The 20,314-nt window shown below is 40.0% G+C and overlaps 2 protein-coding genes across 7 annotated transcripts in view; one reads left to right on the top strand and one right to left on the bottom strand.

Annotated features, from left to right (window-relative positions):
• The first annotated feature begins 283 nt into the window (after nt 1-283).
• On the top strand, nt 284-15,978 carry FAM118A (family with sequence similarity 118 member A). 4 transcript variants are annotated; one of them, XM_042467510.1, is made up of 10 exons: nt 284-358; nt 3,230-3,388; nt 6,629-6,686; nt 7,357-7,609; nt 7,782-8,003; nt 9,253-9,381; nt 10,106-10,391; nt 11,654-11,686; nt 12,542-12,625; nt 15,333-15,978. In XM_042467510.1, the coding sequence occupies exons 3-10, from the start codon at nt 6,640-6,642 to the stop codon at nt 15,374-15,376; spliced, it is 1,098 nt and encodes a 365-aa protein (XP_042323444.1). In that variant the 5' UTR covers nt 284-358; nt 3,230-3,388; nt 6,629-6,639; the 3' UTR covers nt 15,377-15,978. The 4 variants fall into 4 exon arrangements, with proteins under 4 accessions (XP_042323444.1, XP_042323445.1, XP_042323443.1 ...); XM_042467511.1 differs by lacking the exon at nt 284-358 and adding an exon at nt 400-786 and having other exon boundaries at nt 3,230-3,365; XM_042467509.1 differs by lacking the exon at nt 284-358 and adding an exon at nt 400-786.
• Nucleotides 15,979-16,294: 316 nt separating this feature from the next.
• The window catches only part of SMC1B (structural maintenance of chromosomes 1B), a 55,767-nt gene continuing 51,747 nt past the window's right edge, over nt 16,295-20,314 (bottom strand). For all 3 annotated transcript variants that reach the window (XM_042467504.1, XM_042467503.1, XM_042467505.1), the window contains 3 exons: nt 18,187-18,256; nt 17,345-17,455; nt 16,295-17,154 (listed from right to left, as the gene is read on the bottom strand). In XM_042467504.1, coding sequence (XP_042323438.1) covers nt 17,059-17,154; nt 17,345-17,455; nt 18,187-18,256 — 277 coding nt within the window. In that variant the 3' untranslated portion in view covers nt 16,295-17,058. The remainder of the gene's footprint in view (nt 17,155-17,344; nt 17,456-18,186; nt 18,257-20,314) is intronic.

The raw sequence follows: 20,314 nt of genomic DNA, 5'->3' as shown, positions 1-20,314 counted from the left end.
TGCTGGGTGAATAAGAAAAATCATTCTCAGTAAATTGTTTATGTGTGTCATGGGTCTGTTGCGCACCTGTTACTTTGCCTTTATCCTCTCTGTACATCTCCCTCCCCATCTTAATCCGTACCTTGCCTTTGACTTCAACACTGCGGAGGGTTTTTGCACCTGGCGTTTTGCTGCTCTCTTTCTGGAATCGAGTCTTGAAAACACGAAAGTAGGTCACAGTCTTGTTGTTTGAGCCACTCTTCCTATTTCCAAGCTGTCTTTTATTTGCCTTTCCCTCTTTTAGGTTGGTCTCTTCAGCATGGGGACAGTGGATCTGGTCTGCCTCTCTCCAAAGCTGGATAGCTAATCTTCTGTTTAAGTATTAGTATTTTTTTGTTATTCTATATTCTTATTCTTATTGTTACTGTTTGGATCCCTGGAATCATGGAAAATTTTGGTCTTGAGCCATAAATTCCATCTGTTCAGTTGGGATGTAACATTGTCTGCATGTGGCTGCTAATTTATTCATTCTTTTTTCAGATTTCTAGTTTTTCCTTTGCCGCGTTAACTGTAACAGCACAACTGGGCATCCAGATACCAAAAGGGGCAAATAATGCACGGACATCATTGTTCAAAATAGCACCACTAATGTCTTCTATTTTTAGTCGCCCTCAGACAGTAGCCCTGGTGTCATGCCCCTTCTTAAGCAAGAGGGCTTAAAGCATCTCTGCCAGTTTTTCTGCAACTTAAATTGCTTAATACTGAGTACTGTTTTCAAGTGACTGCCAGTATTCAGCTGACAAAAAGGTGAATGTACAGTTTTGGTTTGGGTTAATATTTAGTACTGTATTTAAGAATGACATACTGGCTTGCATTTTATTAGATTTGTTGTTGTTGTTGTGTGCCTTCAAGTTGCCTCTGACTTATGGTGAAGCTATCATTGATCCTTCTGAAAAGGCAGGATATAAATAAAATCTATTATTATCATCATAGAGTTTTCTTGGCATGTTTCCTCAGATGAGATTCTTTGCCATTGCCATCCTCTGAGGCTGAGAGAGTGTGACTTGCCCAAGGTCTACATGGCTGAGCTGGGGTTTTATTATCTATTTTATTATTGAATTTTATTAGACATCAACACAATAAGAATCATTCTGATAACATGTATGTAGATTATATAGTTATTCATCTGTGAGATGTGTTTATTAAGGAGGAAAATGTATAATGAGGGGAGCAGCAACAGAACAGTCACAAACTTGCATCTCAGTGTTAAACACATTTGCATTCTTATTTTTGGGCTGTTTGCTAATTAATTAATTAATTTCAGAGGTACTAAATTGTCACATGCCATAAATGTTGCAAGGGCTGCAGCCTTTACAGGAAATAATTTTCCTTTCCTTTTTAATTTCATTCAGATGCATTTGCTTAGGACTGGAGCCTAACGTTACTTAAATAGGATGTGGTTTAACTTGAGTTTAGTTGTCTGTTTGCAAGCTGTATGCTGAGATATATTCTGTGATACTATCGGTGCAAACTTTTCCCCCCTGAAGACTAGTACAACAATCACAAATATGGCAAATGATACATATCCATGGTAGGGAAAGATTTAGTGCAAATTTTCTATTATGAATCACAAGGAGTCCTAGTTAGTAACCTTATATGATATGCATTGATATATAATATTAGGAGTTGTGCTAGTGACGGTAAATTTGCTATGTCTTTTAGCTTGGTTTGCCTTTCTTAGGCTAATATGTTCATAAAATTAATTCAGAATAAAATAAAAAAGAATAAACATGAGATTTATACAATGAAAGTTTATTTCTTGAAAAAAAATACTACTTCAGTGTTAAATGAGGTGTGTAACAGCATGTCAATCCCTGAAGTTAACTAAGGCGGGATACAGACCGCTGATTTGGGGCGGCCTGCAACTGCCCCTTTCCCTGCAGGATCGGGGCCTAAACAGCTACAGCGGCAGCCCCGGAGGCCCTGATCTGCCACTTTTCCAGGCCTTGGGGAAGCGGCAAAACGCTGCTTCCCCCTGGCCTGGAAAGGGGTGTCCTTGGGGCTTCATGCCCCAGGACACCCCAGGGAGCCACTGCCGGGAGAGAAAGAGGCCACTTGGCCCCTTTCCCCCCCGTCCTTGTTCCCGCATCTGTTTGGTGGCTGAGGGAACGAGGTGCTCCAGGAAGGAGCTCCACTTCCGGCGCTGCAAATAGGGCACCCTATGCACCCTGTAGCGGTGCGAGTACAATATGGCCGAGCCACACCGTTTGGATGTGGTGCGGCCGTCCTGTCAAAATGGCGGCACCCATGTGTACAGGGCTCCGCCATTTTTACGTATGGAGGCTCTGAGGCAACTCTAGCACGTACTCGGTACATGCTAAAAGGCCCGTCTAGAGAGGGCCTAAATTAAGTCATTACTTCAACCATTATACTGTACATTAAGTTAAAGGTATTATTTCCCAACATTAATGAAGAATCTATTTGATCATTTCTTAGATATGATTATATTGCCAAACATGTACATTTCACCTCAAAATCATGGCCATTTTTATTTATCTTATTAGCTTATTCAGTTTATATCCTGCTGTTTCACCTGTGGCACTCAATCTGGATAATAAAATACAAATAAAATTAAATGTAAATTACAATATGGAAATGAAAGAATCATAGAACTGGAGGAGATCTCAAGGTCCATGCAGTCTCTGTTTAAAGACCTCCAAAGAAGGAGATTCTACTACTCTCTGAGGGAGTGTCTTCCACTGTTGAACAGCTCTTACTGTTAGGAAGTTCCTTCTAATGTTCAGGTGGAATCTCTTTTCCTGTAGCTTGCATCCATTGTTCTGGGTCCTATTCTTTGGAGCAGCAGAAAACAAGCTTGCTCTATCCTCAGTATGACACCCCTTCAAATATTTAAACAGGGCTATCATATCACCTCATAGCCTTCTCTTCTCTAGGCTGAACATGCCCAGCTCCCTAAGTCTTTCCTCACATAGGGCATGACTTCCAGACCCTTCACCATTTTGGTTGCCCTCTGGACACGTTCCAGCTTCTCAACATCCTTTTTGAATTGTGGTGCCCAGAACTGGACATAGTATTCCAGGTGAGGTCTGACTGAAGCAGAATGGAGTTGCACTATTATTCCCCTTGCTCTAGGTTATATTCTTCTATTGATGCAGCCTAGAATCGCATTGCCTTTTTTAGCTGCTGTATCACACTGTTGACCCATGTTCAACCTGTGGTCTACTCCTAGGTCCTGGTCCATCACAGTGAGAGCTGGAAGGTCTTCTGGAAGGTCATTCCACGGTCTGGAAGCTGCTGACGGACAAAACCACTTCTGAGTATTCCTTGCCTAAGAATTCTCAATCCATGAAATTCATGGGGTTGCTGTAAGTTGACAGATGACTTGAAGGTACACACACACACAATGTGCTTTGCATTGGTCTGTCCTTGAAAAGTGTTCAGAAGCTGAAGCTAGCATAAAATACAGTTGGCCCTCCATGTCCCCAGATTCTTTATCTACTAATTCAACCATCTACATCTTGAATACACACACACACACACACACACACACACACACAAACAAACAGCAAACCTTGTTTTTTATCATTTTATATAAGGGACACCATTTTACTATGCCATTGTATTTAATGCGACTTGAGAATTCATGGATTTTGGTATCCACGGGGATCCTGGAACCAAACTCCACTGGATACCAAGGACCCAATGTATGTTGGATATACTATTGTCAGGTATGCTCTCTAATGAGAATATATCACCAGTCTTGCCTGGAAACATTTTTATGGTACACTCTCTCTCTCTCTCTCTCTTTGTAATTTCAGTGGTTGAAACAGTTTACTGTTTTTGAATTTGCCCACTGGTTCAGTTCAAGGTGCTAATTTTGACCTACAAAACCCTAAAGAACTTGGGACCAGTATATCTGAAAGGCCTTCTCATACCATATGACCCCACACAAAACGTAAGACTCACAGTGGAGGGCCTGATGTGTGCCACCACCTAAAAGGCCAGGTTGGTGGGTACATTGACAGGGTTTTCTCTGTAGCAGCACTATATAATTCTCTCCCAAGGGAGGTCATTCTAGTTTCATCCCTTCAAAGTTTCCAGTGGACAGCTAAGTCTTGTGTTATTTCATATGGCCTTCACTAATTAAAGCTAGGGACAAACAGTGCCTGCTGAAATTCCCTCTTCTACACAACTGTTACAGATACAGGAGCCCTGTCACTTATTTCAATTGTCAACTCTAGCAACAAGTAGCAAATCAAGAAGGCTCGTCCTGTTCCTTATGTGCTAAATTTGTACAAGCATGGACATTCAAACATCTGGATCATCTCTTTGCAATCTGAAAAAGTGAGAACAAAGGTCTTTCACACAATAATTCCTTATGGCTTGCCACATGTTTTACTAACACACTCATAAGGAAAGTTGTTGCATAGTCTTTTTACTATATCTTTTTACTATAACAGACAACTTTGTTGACAGAGTGGTGTGTCATGACAATAATGTTGAAAGGAACCCTTGAGCATGTTCAGAGAGCATCTTGTTTACTGTAAAACAATAATAGCTGTCCAGATGGATTGAGAATTAGAGAAACAAGCTTCTTTATCAATATGATTTGATGTTAATTACTAAGCCTTTGAACCTCTTGTGTTAAAAAAATTGAATTGTTTTAGAAATACTTTACATTTTACATCAGCTTTCTGACCCTAACATTTTACATCAGCCTTTTCCCAACCTATCAGCTACCAGATCTGTTGAACTACAACTCACATCATTGCCTTGATTGGTGGGGATTGTGGGAGCTGTATAGATCTGGAGTGTGCCAGGTTGGTGGGCAGAGAGGAGCTGTTTTACATTATAAGAGTGACAAAAAATTAAGCTCTTGTGTGTTATATGCAGCTGCTTTCAGACATCAATTTGTCTAAAACAAATTAATAGGTTCCAATAAGGATAGAAAGGAAGACCACAAAATAGCCTTTTAGGCCACACATGATCCCTGCGTTACACTGCATTGCATTTCATAACCTATATAATTCTTCCTTTATATCCTGCTGCACATAGAATCTGAGAATCTTGGAAGGGACCACAAGGGCCATTTATATGAGGAATAACTATCTTGGGAATCATTGTTTACTTTTTAAACTAGTAGTGTGTCTTCAACTTGTTTCTGACTTATGGAAACCTGTTGTGGGGCTTTTTTTGTTGCAAGATTTGTTCAGAGGAGGTTTCCTTTTGCCTTCCTCTGAGGCTGAGAGAGTGTGACTTGCCCGAGGTCACACAGCGGTGTAAGTTTTTACATTACTTACTAACTGATCTCGGTACACAAACAATGGTGCCATCTTTAAACAACAGGGAGAGGTCTGCTTGAAGAAGTCTGCATGAAGCATCTGGAGCAATGCATGTACAGTTGTTTTGGTTGGAAATATGGATCTGGACATTTAGGCAGTATTGGATGCATATGATCCAGAGTAGCACTAGCTAAGCTATCTTTAGATATCTCTGTTCTGTAGCTTTTGATGTATTTCAGAAATGATGAAAATAAGCTTGGCTAGTTTCTGTGAATACATTTTTCTCATTGTACAAAAAAGTGCAGGAGCTGATTTTCTCTCTTCTTCTCTCTCTGCTCCCTTCTCTCTGCCTTTCTTTCTCTCCCTTCCTCATTCTCTCCCCCCTTTCTTTCTCCTTTCCCTAAAATTCAGCATCTGGAGAATTTCTGGAGAAAATTGAATGTACCTGTAGAAAACAGGGTTGTTGGTGCCATTCATATAAATAAAGTGGTTTTGTGTCTGATTTCTGCCCTCACCCCATTTTTACATCTGAAGGGCCACAGTGATGAGCGCAGCTGACCTCTGCCTCTTCCCCATCTTACACTGTCATGCTCTATGTCTTGTGGCACTCCCTCCACAAGAGAAATAAAATCAGGCATTTTATCAACTACCAGAGGGCTACAAGTTACCCAGATCCTTCTCAGCCCGCACTATTTGAGATCTTTGTGGAACCATTTCACTAGAGGGGTTAAGAGACTGGAGTAAGTCCCATCAGTGGAGCAAAATGTGAACCCTGTAACAAGTAGAGAAGGTATTTTCACACAAGAGGAACTTAAAGTCAGTGATATAAGAACAATCTTGTAGGCTCCAAACTTTCAAGATACTGCACCATGTTCTTGGCAACAGCCAGAGGCAATCCTTGACAGCTGCCCAGTGCCTTCTGGCTGTGAATGCTACGAGTCCCCACTCTGGAAGCATTCTGGGGGGCAATGCCTTCGCTTTATGACCTCCCACAAAAGACCAAAGCCTTGCTAGTAATAATAGGAGTCAGAGGAGTAGTAATGTAAAATAAAAGGGAAAATAGTTGTGCATTGTAGCAGCTTTGTATTTGGCCACACAACAAGCAAAACCTCATTTTGTTCTTTAAATTTGCTATAGATTCAGCAGTCTTTTTGCAAAGAACATCCATCATGTTCATCTTGGTGATTACAGTAGAGCCTCTTCCGAGATAGCTCTGAGTCTACACAAACATGGTCTACATGGGATTAGGCCAGTTTATTGCCCAGATTTTTTAAAATTGATTGTTTGTTGATATTTGTTTCATCCCTGTTTAAAACCTATGGAATATTTGTGTTCTTACTTCACAGGAACAGGAGAAATGGATTCAACAGAGAGAACAACAAATAAATGTGAACAAAAATCAAGGTGAAAGCAAGTTGTTCACGGTCATATATGTGGATTGTTGTTCAAGATGATTTTAAATGACATTTTAATGTACAAAATATCTTATTTATATCTTAAGAACTCTGTGTGGTTCACTTTTGTTGCCATTTCATAGACACCAAAATACATTTTGTAACTATTTGCTTGACATTAAAAATGAGCATTCCATGGGAAAAAGTTAACAAATGGCAAACTGTGCCACTCTACCATGATCATCATAGTTTTCTTGTGCACTCTTCAAAGGAGTCCAAAGCAAGCGTGTATACCTCACTGCTATTTTATCCCTACATTAACCCTGTGAGTTAGCCTGAGAGATAGTGGGAGTGCCTTTCGGTGCAGTTTGTACCACTTTCTGCAATCAGTTAGTGTATAATTAAAATGGTGATTCTGTACAGCACAACTAGCAATGACTTTTTCTATTATCAGTATCTTGGCAATTTACTGAGTCCTGTTCAGCAAAACTCCTTTTCAAAGTTAATTAAATGCTTGCTGTTTTCAAAACCACTCCATTAAAACTGTCTATACCTGTCTCTGCCATTGACCAAAAGGATTTCAACTTGATATTCTAGTAAAACAATTAAATGTCTAAATACTGTATAGGTATGCTTATCTTGGCCAAAGATAGATTTTATGTTTGTCTTCTGCTCTCTAGGAAAATTTTAAAAAGTCTCATACGGAGGCAGCCCCGGGAGCTTCTGCTAGTAATAGGAACAGGAGTAAGTGCTGCTGTGGCGCCAGGAATTCCAGCTCTTTGCTCCTGGCGCAGCTGCATCGAAGCTGTCATTGAAGCAGCTGACCAGCTGGAGGTGTTGCATCCAGGGGATGTGGCTGAATTCCGAAAAAAGGTGGTCAAAGACCGAGATTTGCTTGTGGTTGCTCATGACCTCATCCGAAAGATGTCACCGGTGAGTATCTACATATTACTTTACAGTGATTCTCCATTCCCCATTCTCATAATACTTGAATTCAGGACATGCACTGAAGATTTGGATGGCTTCAGGGTTCTGTATACTTATTACTAAAGCCTTTTTATACATGTTTTTCTTTCTATGTGATGGTATTCTCTTTTTATTCTAGCGCACCGGAGATGTCAAGCCTAACTTTTTCCAGGATTGTCTAATGGAAGTCTTTGATAACTTGGAGCAACACATTCAGAATCCAGTTGTTCTGCAATCAATCCTCCGTCTCATGGAGAGAGGCACTATGGTGCTTACCACCAACTATGATAACTTACTTGAAATTTTTGGTCAGCAACAGAATAAGCCCATGGTATCTCTTGACTTGAAAGATAAGGACCAGGTATGATAAGACTGATAAATTTTCTTTGAGAATTTGTCCATCTCTATTCTGGGTTTTTAGAAAACATAAAATGTTTAACACTAATATCAGAAGGGCATAATGCCTCCCAAACTCTCCCACACAACCTTAATAAAAATGGATGGTAGAAGAATTAAAAATCCATTTCTGATGGACTTATGGGGGAAGAAGTAGCCAATTCTCTGTGCCCAGGTCAGTTTTTCATTTGTTTTAAAAATTCCACTCTTATAATGGTGGTACAGTTTTAAAATTTTCTTTATATATACTTTTTACAGTTGTTTTTGGATGCCCTTTTTAGATTGAAAAGTGACTTGAAAAAAATATTGGCTGAGATCTTGCATCAGGCAATTGCAAACCTATGCCCTGTGTCTTCTCTCATCCTGAAAACAACATCAACAACAACACTACCCTTTACATGCTGTAAACTCCCCACCCTCAGCCATTTACTGGTTAATCGAGAGTGGCAAGATGGGGGATGAGGGTGGAGAAGTGTCTAGTTATGTGCCAGTAACTAGATGCAGAGTGACAACATCATCTTCCAGGACTTCTGGAAGTCCCCCAGAGAATGCCTTGTTGCTGTGTGTCTTGCTACAAGCACAGAGCTGGGTAATTCTCTGCCTACCTGTCCCTACCCTCTAGTAAATTGACATGTTGGGAGGGTGTATCATGCAAAAGATAGGTTTGGGGGGAAGTTTTGGACATTGTGTGCAGGAAGAAGATAGTTCCAACTTCTGTACCAATCCCCCAAAAGACATACAAACTTGATTTTGCCATTTAATATGAGACACCATTTTACTTCACCATTGTGTGTAATGGAACCTGAGAGCCACAGATTGTGGAATCCACGGAGTGCGGCCCTGGAACAAAACCCCAGTGGATACCGGTGGCCACGCTGTAGCACTGGATTATTTTGAGGGTTTTTCCCATTACATTTGGAACAAAACTGTACAATGCTTATAAGAAAATGCCTATTGTAGGATGTTGTTTTACATTTAAACCTTTATGAGCCTGCTTTTAGAAAATTGGCAAGCCTGCAACATGTAGCAAATAACCTTGTGTGGTGCAAGCTCAAGTTTGGATATTTTTGTTTAGATTTATGTGACTTTTAAACATGGGAGGAGCAGATAGCGCTGTTGCCAAAATAAATACTGTAGGTCATTCATTCTTTAGGGGCTTGACTTCTTTCTGCACAATAGTTGGCATTATTAACAAACTATTTGGCCTTCTTCAGGTTCTCCAGTGGGCAAAGGGACATGTCCAGTATGGAGTTCTTCACATTCATGGTTTATATACTGACCCCTGTGGAATGGTGTTGGATCCCTCAGGATATAAAGATGTTACTCAAGACCCCGAGGTGATGGTATGTATACCCTGTGATCAGAAAACTATTTTCTTGCAAGCCACAAAGACTGTAAATTAGCAATGCTTTGAATGTACACTGTAGCTGAAACTGGAATGGTAGGATCAGATATGGTAGATAGATAATATTATAGTGTGGTTAATAACTTAAAGCTTGATGAGCCAAGGTGTGGCTTGGCAGATATTAAACCATAGTTGTAACATAATGGTGGTTATTTATTTTTACCACACTTCGTTTACAGTCGAAAGACATGAGCAGGGTTTTGCTGTACAGGTAGAAGGAAGCAAACTTCTGTGTCTTGAATGCTAAGCCCTGCTCACATTAGTAATACACATATGAAGTCCCCTAGTGAGTGGCTTATACCATTTCTTGTGTGGAAGAGAAAATAACATACATTTGACTTCACTCTAAAAACTGATCATATTACATTTAAGATCTTCGTTCCATTTTACATTTTTCTTTCTCTTATGTAACTATAGTAACACTAATGATAGGTATATTTGATTACATACACAGTGTATGTAGGCTGTATACAATGAATACCTTACAATGGGGTAGCAAACTAGGTGCTGAGTTGTTGGTTTCAGCTTCCGTTAGCCCCAGGCTGATGGGAGCATGGTGCTGTAGCCCAGCAGCCTCTACATGGCTTCATGTTCCTCACCTCTGCTTTATAATGTCTGTGGCCTGAATACTTTTATTTTCATTTGCCATTTTCCGTTTATAGGAAGCTCTGCAAAACTTGTACCGGACAAAATCATTTCTGTTTTTGGGCTGTGGAGAAACCTTGCGTGATCAGATATTTCAAGCCCTCTTTCTATATACTGTCAAAAACAAAGTGGATCTTGAACATTACATGTTGGTGCTTAAAGAAAATGAGGACCAGTTTTTTAAACTTCAGGCAGAAATGCTTTTGCATGGCATAAAAGTAGTCTCCTATGGGGATGGCTTTGAAAGTTTCCCGGAGTACGTTCAGGATCTCACCAATCAGATCTGCAAGCAGAAAAGTCCAGGTAGTATAACAATCTATTGTGTCTAAACCTTTTCTGTTCTCCATTTACCTGTATTTTTGGTTTCACATCTTTCAGGAATAAAGATAATTGCTTTAAATGCAATTAAATGCTCTGTGCTTCTGATGTCACATACTGCAAGTTTTGCAGTTTTGTTTATTCTGTCGAATTAGCTGTAGCAATTATCATCTCTTGATTCTGTGCTACCAGTTACTAACAACATTTGTAATTTCATCTCTATCCACAAGACTATTCAGAAGAAATGATAAATGAAAAATAATTTCCCTTTTTAATTCCCTCAGACTTGAGTATCAGCTCTGGGACATGTAATGACAGTATCCAGCTAAGATGGTTCTTGCTGTGCTGTACTGATGAGGAATGGGATGAAGCAAAAGGTTTATCTTAATGGGCATTGTCAACTAGCAAATAGTATCCAAATCTCAAGACCCACCCACCTTTCTTTAATTTTTGATACCTATAAAATTTCAGCGCTGGTCAGTTCTGTCTCCCTAAGGACCATCATTTCATGAGTGGGGAGAGAAAGAAAAATGTATTATTGACAAACACTAGGAAGTACTTTCACTTGTTTTGATACACCTTGATGTGTGGGGCAAAATAAGAAAAAATCAGGCTGCATAATTATTCAGACTTATTTAAATGTTCACACTGCCTTTTTGTGCTTAGAAAGTGTGAAGAAGGTGTTCTAAAAGGAGCATAGTCTACACTGGGGTGGACATCTGCTAGGAGTTGGAAGGCCACATTGACTAATATTCTGTCCACACTTTCTCCTCTACTATGGCCAATAGTAGCCTCTGGGGGACACAGTTGGGCATTCTGCCACATTTTTGGCCACCTTCATCTCTTTTGGGTTGTATGGGCCTTCTTTCCAAAACAGAAAGAAAAAAGGTAGCTTGTGGGGCCCTCAATGGCAGTATGGTGGTACCACATGCAGTCCATGAGCTACACTTTGCTCACTCTGACTTAGATATTCAATGGGGATGAGTTGGGGTAATTTCAATCATTTATTGATTTTTGGACTTCTGATGCCATAGGTAGACGATCTCATTCTTGTGTGATAAGGAACAGTGCATGTAGTATGTAAGGGAAGCATTTGTTGGCTTTGTGCATTTAAAGTAGTTTGAAAAGTTTGGTTTATTAATAATGAGTTAATGTGCAGTTTAAATAGTCATATTAATAATAAAAGTATCATCAAATCAATGATATCCAATCTGATTGGTGACTTAAGTTTTCATTCTTTTCCCCAGATACACATCAAGTGGATAGCACAACACTTTTAGGTTAAGTATATTTTTGTTTGCATCTATTTTTTGTAATATTGGGCTATTCCTGGGAGAAATTGTTGTTGTGTGCCAATTTTCCATTCACAAGTTATTCCTGTTTATAAAATGAATCAAATACCACTCAGTACAGTGCGCGCCCGTATCATACGCGGGTGTGCTATACGCGGTTTCAGCATATGCTGAAAGCCGCGTGGGGCACAAGGGGTGGCATATCCCATTGTGACTAATGGGGCATGTGCTTGTGGCACACGCGTGCCGCTGCATGCACGAGCCCATTCAGCTAAATGGGGCTTGAGCATGCGCAGTATTTGCTTTACGCTGGAGAGTAACTCGTAGTTGTTTCAAGCTTGTGTGAAGGGGAATATCTACTATTACCTCATTATTCAAGCATTTCCCTCTATTTGTGTGGTGGTGCAACGGCCCCTTACCAGCTGGTCTGGTGCTTCAGATGTCCAGATACAACATGGGGGCACGTCCTCCACTGTTAGCTGTCTCTCTGGAAGCAGTTGAATGCAAGGGAAGAGGAGGAATGACTACTGGGCTGAACAGATAGCCCAGAAAAACCGGCTTCTGGGTGACTTGGGAGTGTGGCGTTTTGATGCCATGTGCCCCCGGAGCGGCTTGAAGCCACCCCGGGGTTGCAGCAGGCTGCCTGAACGGATTTCTGCTCCTATCTGGGGTGGTGCCAGGGTAGATTGGCACGTGATGTGCACACCTTAAGTGGATGGTAATTGGTTATGACATGGCTATTGTGTATCTCTTTAAAGTGAAAGGGAACAATTTCAACCAAAGTCCTGGAAGTCTTTAGTTTTATTGCATGTGTGCAGTTTGTAACATTATTTGTCCTTGCAGGGGCATCTTGTTTGGACTGTGCAAAGCGAAAGCTAGGGGAAAGTGGCAGTGACCAAACTAAGAGACTAAGGCAACATAATAATGGTAATTTTCATTGCCAATTATTTTCACTTCATATGGGAATATCCAAGGTGTATTTCATTGTACATTGTTCATACTGACATGCCCACACCAAGCATCATGCTGGTGTGATGCTGAAGAAAAAACTCAAAAGAATGGGAAATGATTTGATTAGTCTAAATGCCAAGCATTCTTTAAGTTAGTGAGATAGAAAGACAAAGCAAGTGGGGAATGTTCTAGAGGAAAACCCCTGCAATTTGTGCTTTACATTGTTTGATGTACTGTGCAATTGAAAATAAAATGGGAGTTTTTGTCTTCTTTTTAAAAAGCCTTTCCTTTTGTCTTTAGAATGCTGTGTAATTTACATGTTTCCAGGAAACATGAGTTTTAGCTTCATCACCAATTACTAACTTTCAGAATACAGTAATTAAATTCCTTTTAACAAGTTTGATTCCCCGCTCATTTCATGGTTAAATTATACATTAGATCCCCGATATCTGCAGGGGTTTGGTTCCCCATAGATCCTAAAAAAAACCATGAACACTCAAGTCAGTATTAAAATTTTCAATTTAAAATTACCGGAGATTGACAGGTAATGATTGACTCAGCCAGGCCAAGAAGCAGTCCCAGGGCAGTAACAGAGGCTGCAAGTGCAAGGGCCAGGCACCAGGCAATTCTGCTGTTTCCTTCACAAGGGAGAAGCGACAGCTGGAGTGCTTCTACCATGAAGCAAAAAGACTGTGCTCTTGGCACTCAGGACATGCTGTTGCTGCCGCTCCCTCAGCTGATGTAAGTCAATTCCAAGGAGGCAAAAGTGGCAACTGCCTGGCACTTGGGGCTTGCTGAGGCCTAACCCCCCCAAAAAAAAGCCTGTTGCGGGCAGGTTTTTGAAAACTTTGGCACAGCAGATACAGTATTGGTGAGCATATTCCAAGGAATGAATTTCATCAGCGGAGGATGTGGTGGGAGATTTCGAGTGCCATGTGCTAGCTGCTTCTCCCTCCCCTGAAAACTCCTTCCAGGGATTTCCATCAGCCAAAGTTGGCAAGCCCTGAGTGCCAACCACTACTTCTGCTTTTGGAAGGAAAGAGCAGAATCATTGCAGCCAAAGTAGGAAGAATGCATGCTTGGTGCCCAGGCCTTGCTGTTTTAGCCTTCACTACTGCCCTGGGACCACTTCTTGGCCTGCAATTGATTGCAGGTAAAAAAAAATTCAAGCCAATTCTTCATTTCAATCCAGGGTGGATACTAAATCCAGGGATGTTGAGGGCCCACTGTATAGCCCTTGATTTCCCAGAATATAGTCAGCCCTCCGTTTTTGCAGGGGATCCGTTCTGCCCCCCCCCCCTCTGGCAAAAACGGAGACTCAACGATATTCAAGCCCCATAGGCTTGCATAGGGTGCGCTGCATTAAATTTAATGGAGGTCACCCCTCTGTAAATATTCAAGGAGGGGCAACTGCATTAACGTTCCCTATGGTTAAGCTACACTTCAAGTGACTGCCAGTGGTGTTGAAAGTATCAAACTGTGACATTATCTCAAACAATAGGATTTGACTGATCAGACATAATCAAGCAGTGGTATGTTCAAAAACTTTACAACAAAAATAAAACAGGTTTTATATTATTTTAATGGACAGTAACCGTGAACTCGTTTGTTTTGGGAAACAGTGAACTTCAGTTGAAATCTTATAGTTATGTGTCCCTCTCCACCACCACCACCCCAGCAGGGACTCCTGATGCTGCTTACTGGTAGAGGCAATAAAAGGAGCAGGCAGATAAGATGATGAATAGGCAGCTGGCCTCAAGTCAGAAGGGAAGAAATGCACTCTCTTCCCCTTGGTTCCGAGACAAGCTGCATCTTGTCTGGATTGTTTGCACCCTCCCTCCCCTAGGTTCAGCAGCAGCAGCAATTCCCAAGGTTTGACAGCAGTCAGGGATAAGAAGGTGTGGATGAAGTAAAATAGCTCCCTGCACTATGTCCAAAAAGAGACTTATGCACGCATATGCAATTAACAAGTTGTTTAAGAACTAATTATGTTTTAAACTATGTTAATAGGAATGTGAGCTATTTGCTGAATAGAATAGCATGGCCACATCGTACAAAACTAAAAACAGAAAATAGAAAATGTGAGGTAACAGTATTGTAAAAGGTTAGTTTTGAGTTATGAGTTAAACAAAGTGAACAACAGACCAACGCTTTGTTTTGGCATAAACACTCTGGGTACTATACCAAGAGGGTCATTTTCAGCTGTGATTTTTGCCACTGATAGTTTCCTGTTCCAGTTCCAGACTTTGTAATGGTCTTGGAAGGAAAAGGGGACAGCTGGTGACCACACTGTTAAATCTTCAATATATAAGCCTATAATTGAAGGTTTCACATTGTATGGTGAAACTACTGGGTACACTAGCATCTCTGTTTGCACTGAGATGGTCGCTAGTCCTTTTCTCGCTGTCATGACATGGGTCAGCAGTGTATGTAGTTTCCTAATCAATGGGTGGTGAATATCACAATTCATCTATGTCTGGGGCTATCAGTGTGCGAAACAAAAAAAAAAAATGCTCTCAGAAATTCCAGTAGTTCTAATAATACAGAAATGACTTTAAAAGAAACAGCTGTTTTCAAAACTATGATGCAGAAAATCATGGTGCGTTTTTACTGCAATTATAACTTACATTGACTTGAATCTTATTTTTTCATTATTAAAAAAACTTTTGTTTTTTAAAAACAGATAATGCTGAAGAATCTGCTCCCTGTGAAGCTGAGAGAACGTAACCTCAAAAACATCTGCCTGCTGCGATTGTGCCATCTGCTTAAATCATGAGGAAAAGTCATTTAGAGGAGGGAAGAAACCTTTTAAGGTTTAATTATGTACTGAAGTTATGTCCCTTATGAAAAATGGGTGGGTAGGTTGAGAATAAGCTAATCACATCTAACACGCCTATGTATTCAGAATATGTTACCAGCAGAGGTGTCTTTTAACCAAGACTGACGTGCAATTATCTCAGGGATAAAACACTGCAGAAAAGAGTTTGAAAACAGCATTTTGCTTTTAAATTCCTTGACTCATTTTCACTTGGCATAAGTTAAATAGAGGAAGGCATATTTCTTCAAACAGAATGGTTGTTTAACACCTTCCATTACCGTACTGCATGACAAGAGTAGAATTAAATCCAAAGATTTTCTTCCATGGCATGAGAAAATTTACTTAGCATACCACTTCCAATCCTTAAGTGAACTTGTGGAATAACAGGAATGCTTATTTTCCTTCTTATACTAATGCAGTATGGTTTTGTATTTTTGTATGATTTTTAAAAAGAACAAATAAAACCCTGAATGCAATTCATGCATATTGTAATAAAGGTATTTCAAATTAAGCAGTAAATATTTTCACTTTTCTCAGTGTATCTGTTAGGCTTAATGAACTAAGTGCCTGAGGAGAAAAACTCATAACATCTAAAAAGATTGTGTGCATACAGTTAGTGTTTCTGGTTAATGTCATTAATTAGTGGAGATGAACTGTTAGAATTGTGTCAAGCATGCATCACACAGACAGCAGACTGGATAGTCCAACTATTTCTACAATGTATCACTCAAACCTAGAAGTAGTGGTCGCAGATTATAGTAGACTGTATAACTATAGTACTCCTCTGCATAGAGAAAATTTGCAAAACATAGGAAACTATAAGGAACCAGAATTGAACCAAGTTTATTTCACCAATTCCAAATACAGAATAGGCATTTCAGACATTTTTTCAACACTCTAAAACATAAATCAGAAACACAATAAAATGATCACAGTGTAAATGTTATTTGTTAGCTTTAAAGTTTTTGCCAGTACAAGACACTGCCCTAATACTTAAGTCATCAAGGTGAACATACAGTTGAAAACCACCAAAAATGACACAACTTGTACTATAAAGACCCAGGCCAAAACCAGAAATTGCTTGCAGATTTGTGTGACAGTGTCCCTATAACCTGGTGTACATACAATCAAATGGGTGTGCTTAACCCTTCCCCATAGTGCCAACTCCCCTTTCAAGCTGCCCTTCACCTGGCTAATGGCTGTCCTGTGAACTTTTGTGCATGCCTGTTTTACAAATATATGTTTTTTTGATGGTGGTAAAGTTGTAAGAGAAGGACCTCACTATATTTGCTTGCTATTTCGCCAATCCTGTTTCTCCACCATTTTCCTTCTTAAAATAAGAACATCATGGACTACTACACATACATGTGTTTACTTTCCAGTTTAAACTACATGTTTTAGCTATTAACTTTTAGAACAACTATATTCACACAGCTTAATGCTGAACAACCAGTCTTACATCAAATGTTTCAAGTTCTCAACTTAGTTTTAAACTTAAAGCCAATGCTTTAGCAACCTGAATTTACCAACTCATTAGCAACATTCAAATCAGTTAAAGTAGCAGTTAAACATTCCCCAACTACTACAAATTTTATTTCTTTTTGCGTTTCTGTCGTCTTTCATTCTCAGGATCTGGGTACTTTGTAAGATCCAGGGTCAGAACTTGACTAAACATAATATCATCTTGCTGAGGAGAGAAATGATCAACAGTTAGTAAAGAACATCTTGCTATAATAGGTGTAGTTATTTAGGTGTTTCGCCCTATTTCTAACACTTGAAACCCACAATGTCATTAGAGATTCAGTACCTCAGAATCATATTCTGTTTTATCTCATATAAAGAGTTTGTGGGGATTAATCTTCCTAAGTTATTTATACCTGAGGACAGACTCCAATTAGAGCATCTGCTTTAGAATAAAACTCTTCCTTTAGAGAGATAACTATGATCTGGAACTGCTCTTGAGAGTGTTGCCTAATGAAGTCTGATACCTGGGGAGTGAAAAAAAAGATTTTAAAATAGCGTTTATTAGATGGGAAAGGAAACAGAATGTTAAACACACTGCTGACAAGATGTCTTAATCATAAAGTACATCAATGCTATTTTCATGAATTTAGAGGGTTTATTTAGTCATGCATTACTGTACACAAACTGAAAAAAAAAACAATATACAAATATGAGATGTGAGTGAGATTGTTTAATTTCCTGCAAAAGGCCAGAATAAGTATTTATGGGTCGGAGCCTCAAAATACACAGTAAATATCTGCCTACGATGCATAAACCATTTCTATCAAAATGTTGCTAGGCAAAAGAATATGACATGTTCATTTGTTTTCAATAAATGACAGGAGAGAGGTAATCTTCCAGCGGATTACCTCCCCCTGCTCACTTCATTGAAAGAGCTTATGTAAATATGATTTGGCCTAGTCCCTTCCTGTTTGAAGAGGCAATTCTGTGAAATGCAGAAGAAAATCAGAATGGGAAATATGTTAGTACCTTAACTCACAGGTTACATCTTCTGTACAAATGATATTTTATTATTGATGTCTTACAACTGCTGTTTATTTGATTTTCCTTTTGATTTAATGCCTCCCCCACCCCTCGGATTTTAACAGGAAAGCAAGACATAAATAATCACACACAAAAAGCCCCCCTTTCTGTAGAGAAGTATGTTATAACTCATTTATTTCTCTTTAAGGTAAAGGAGAGATGGAGAACTTACTTTGCCAATGTTTGTGTTATCTAGTGCTGCATCAACTTCATCCAAAATGAAAAAGGGAGCAGGCCTAAAACTTGGAGGGGAAGATAAATACAGACTGATCTGTTAAAATGAAGCTAGTATTTTTAACTTTGTGTTTATCTAAAGGAACATGTTTTGGTATGTTCTGTGTATTTCTGGATGCTTTGTAAGAACAGTATTATAAAAATGGCATCCATTTCACTGAAAGTGTGCCAAGTTCATGAAATGGTAGAAAGAACAAAATTAAATTATTGTTTTTGTTTGTATATCAGCCCCTACTTTAATTTTCCACTAGAAGAGAAAACGATTTTCATGTTTCAGGCTGTAAAATGAGGATGATACCAGAAAATGGTATATTGGAAGTTAACCTGAAGGTCCATTCTTGCCTAGAAGGAGCCATCCAGGAATGGGTTAGGCTCTCCTGCCACACAGGCAAAACAAGGGATCATGGGATTTCAATTACCATAAGTCTTTTTCAATGAATCCCTAGCTCCTCCCTTTAGTTCCATACAAAAGCCAGAGATAGAATAGAAAGTATGCAACCACAATAATGAAGCCTTTCCCATTAAAAGAGTGATGCTGGATGTCTCCTCCTCCTTGACAAGAATGAACCTTCATAATAAGTTTCCCATGTGCCAGTGAAGGAGACATCCAAGAATGGGACCTATCTAAACTTCTACCTGAGCTGGGAGGAGAAAACGGGGCAAGGAAGAAATAATAAGAGTGATATTAAAGTGGGACCACCTGCTGGAGGATCCTCCTGCCCCAAAAGACCCTCACAGTCAGAAACTAGCCAACATGTAATATTTGGTAAAGGAGGAAGGATTTGCTCAGGTAGCAGCTCTGTAAATTTCCTTCAAGGGAGCGTGTTTGAAAGTGCTGCAGAAATGGCAAAAAATGTGGTTTAGTGTGCTGTAACCTCCGGTGGCTTAGAAGTCAAGTTATTCATATTTGATGAAGATGCATGCCTTAAGCTAACTAGTGATCATAGAGGCTGAGGTCTCCCTCCCCCCCCCCCCCCCAAAGTGGACAGAGACAAAGGGAGCCGTTGATTGAATTATTTAGTGCACCTGATGTAAATTTTTAAGGCTTTCTGGATGTTCAGTTTGTGCCATTACCTCTGCAGAGCATGAGGAGGAGGAGGAGAACAAAAGGAAGGAAGCAGCAATGGCTGGGAAAGGTGAAAGGAAGAGTTCACCTTTGTAGAAAACATCACATCCAACCAGAGAGATATGGAATTTGTGTCAAACCCACAAAAAGAAGAGGTGACTGAAAGAGTGGCCAGCTGAGTAACCTTATGGCCAAGATAACAGCCATTAGAAAAAGAACCAAAAGAGAAAGAGTCTGTAGGGACATCGAATGGAATGGCTCAAATGGTGCCTTCATCATAAGGGGCTTGAGGACCATGTGGAGCCTCTATGATGGAAACCGATGGGACTACTGGAGGACAAATCAAGGGTGTCTCACAAAAAATGCTGTATGGGTGGGTGAGAAAATATTGGAGCTTTACTGACAAATGGTAAAATGGAGGGCTACATATCCAAATATTTTCTGAGAGCTTGCCTGTAGAAAACTCTCATGTTAAGATCATACAGTAGATCCTAATGATGGAGCTGTAATGGGAAGAAAGGAGGGTGTGAACAGCCCTGTCTGAATTGCTTAATTTCTTGTAATACTCCAATTCAGAAGCCAGGTGGCTAGTTGAAGCTACTCTGAGAAATAGAAAATATGATGGATCTGCCAGAGGCAGTCACTGGTAGTGGCTCCCTTTTGACCTGTCTCTCACTCACCTCTGAAAGTTCTCCCTGACTGTTTTTGGGAGACTTCAGTTCCAATTTCATCACCCTCAACTGCTTCGGGATCAGAGACCAAGATGAGATCAGGCACTACATGTGCGGGTTTCTCAGCCATACCTGTACTAGTGGTTCCAGTAGAGATAGTCTGGGCAGTGAGTGGGAAATCCGCCCACTTTTAAAATAATTAATTTGCCACGTTGCCAGTGCAGATGACTGCAGAAGAGTCAGTCAGTGGTTGAACAGGTAAAGGAGTGCTCCTCTCTACAGCTCCCACGGAAGGCAGTTAAGAGGGCGCCTACATGCTTAGTAACCTG

The sequence above is a fragment of the Sceloporus undulatus genome, chromosome 5 (assembly GCF_019175285.1).
Source record: "Sceloporus undulatus isolate JIND9_A2432 ecotype Alabama chromosome 5, SceUnd_v1.1, whole genome shotgun sequence".
NCBI classification, from domain to species: Eukaryota; Metazoa; Chordata; class Lepidosauria; order Squamata; family Phrynosomatidae; genus Sceloporus; species Sceloporus undulatus.
Note: the sequence above shows the minus strand (reverse complement) of the source record. Positions and strands in the feature narration are given on the sequence as shown.

Coding starts and splice junctions, on each gene's coding strand:
- FAM118A (XM_042467510.1), top strand. CDS start 6,640: ATGGATTCAACAGAGAGAACAACAAATAAATGTGAACAAAAATCAAG. Junction 7,610..7,781: donor TCATCCGAAAGATGTCACCG/GTGAGTATCTAC, acceptor TTTTTATTCTAG/CGCACCGGAGATGTCAAGCC. Junction 12,626..15,332: donor ACTAAGGCAACATAATAATG/GTAATTTTCATT, acceptor TTTTAAAAACAG/ATAATGCTGAAGAATCTGCT.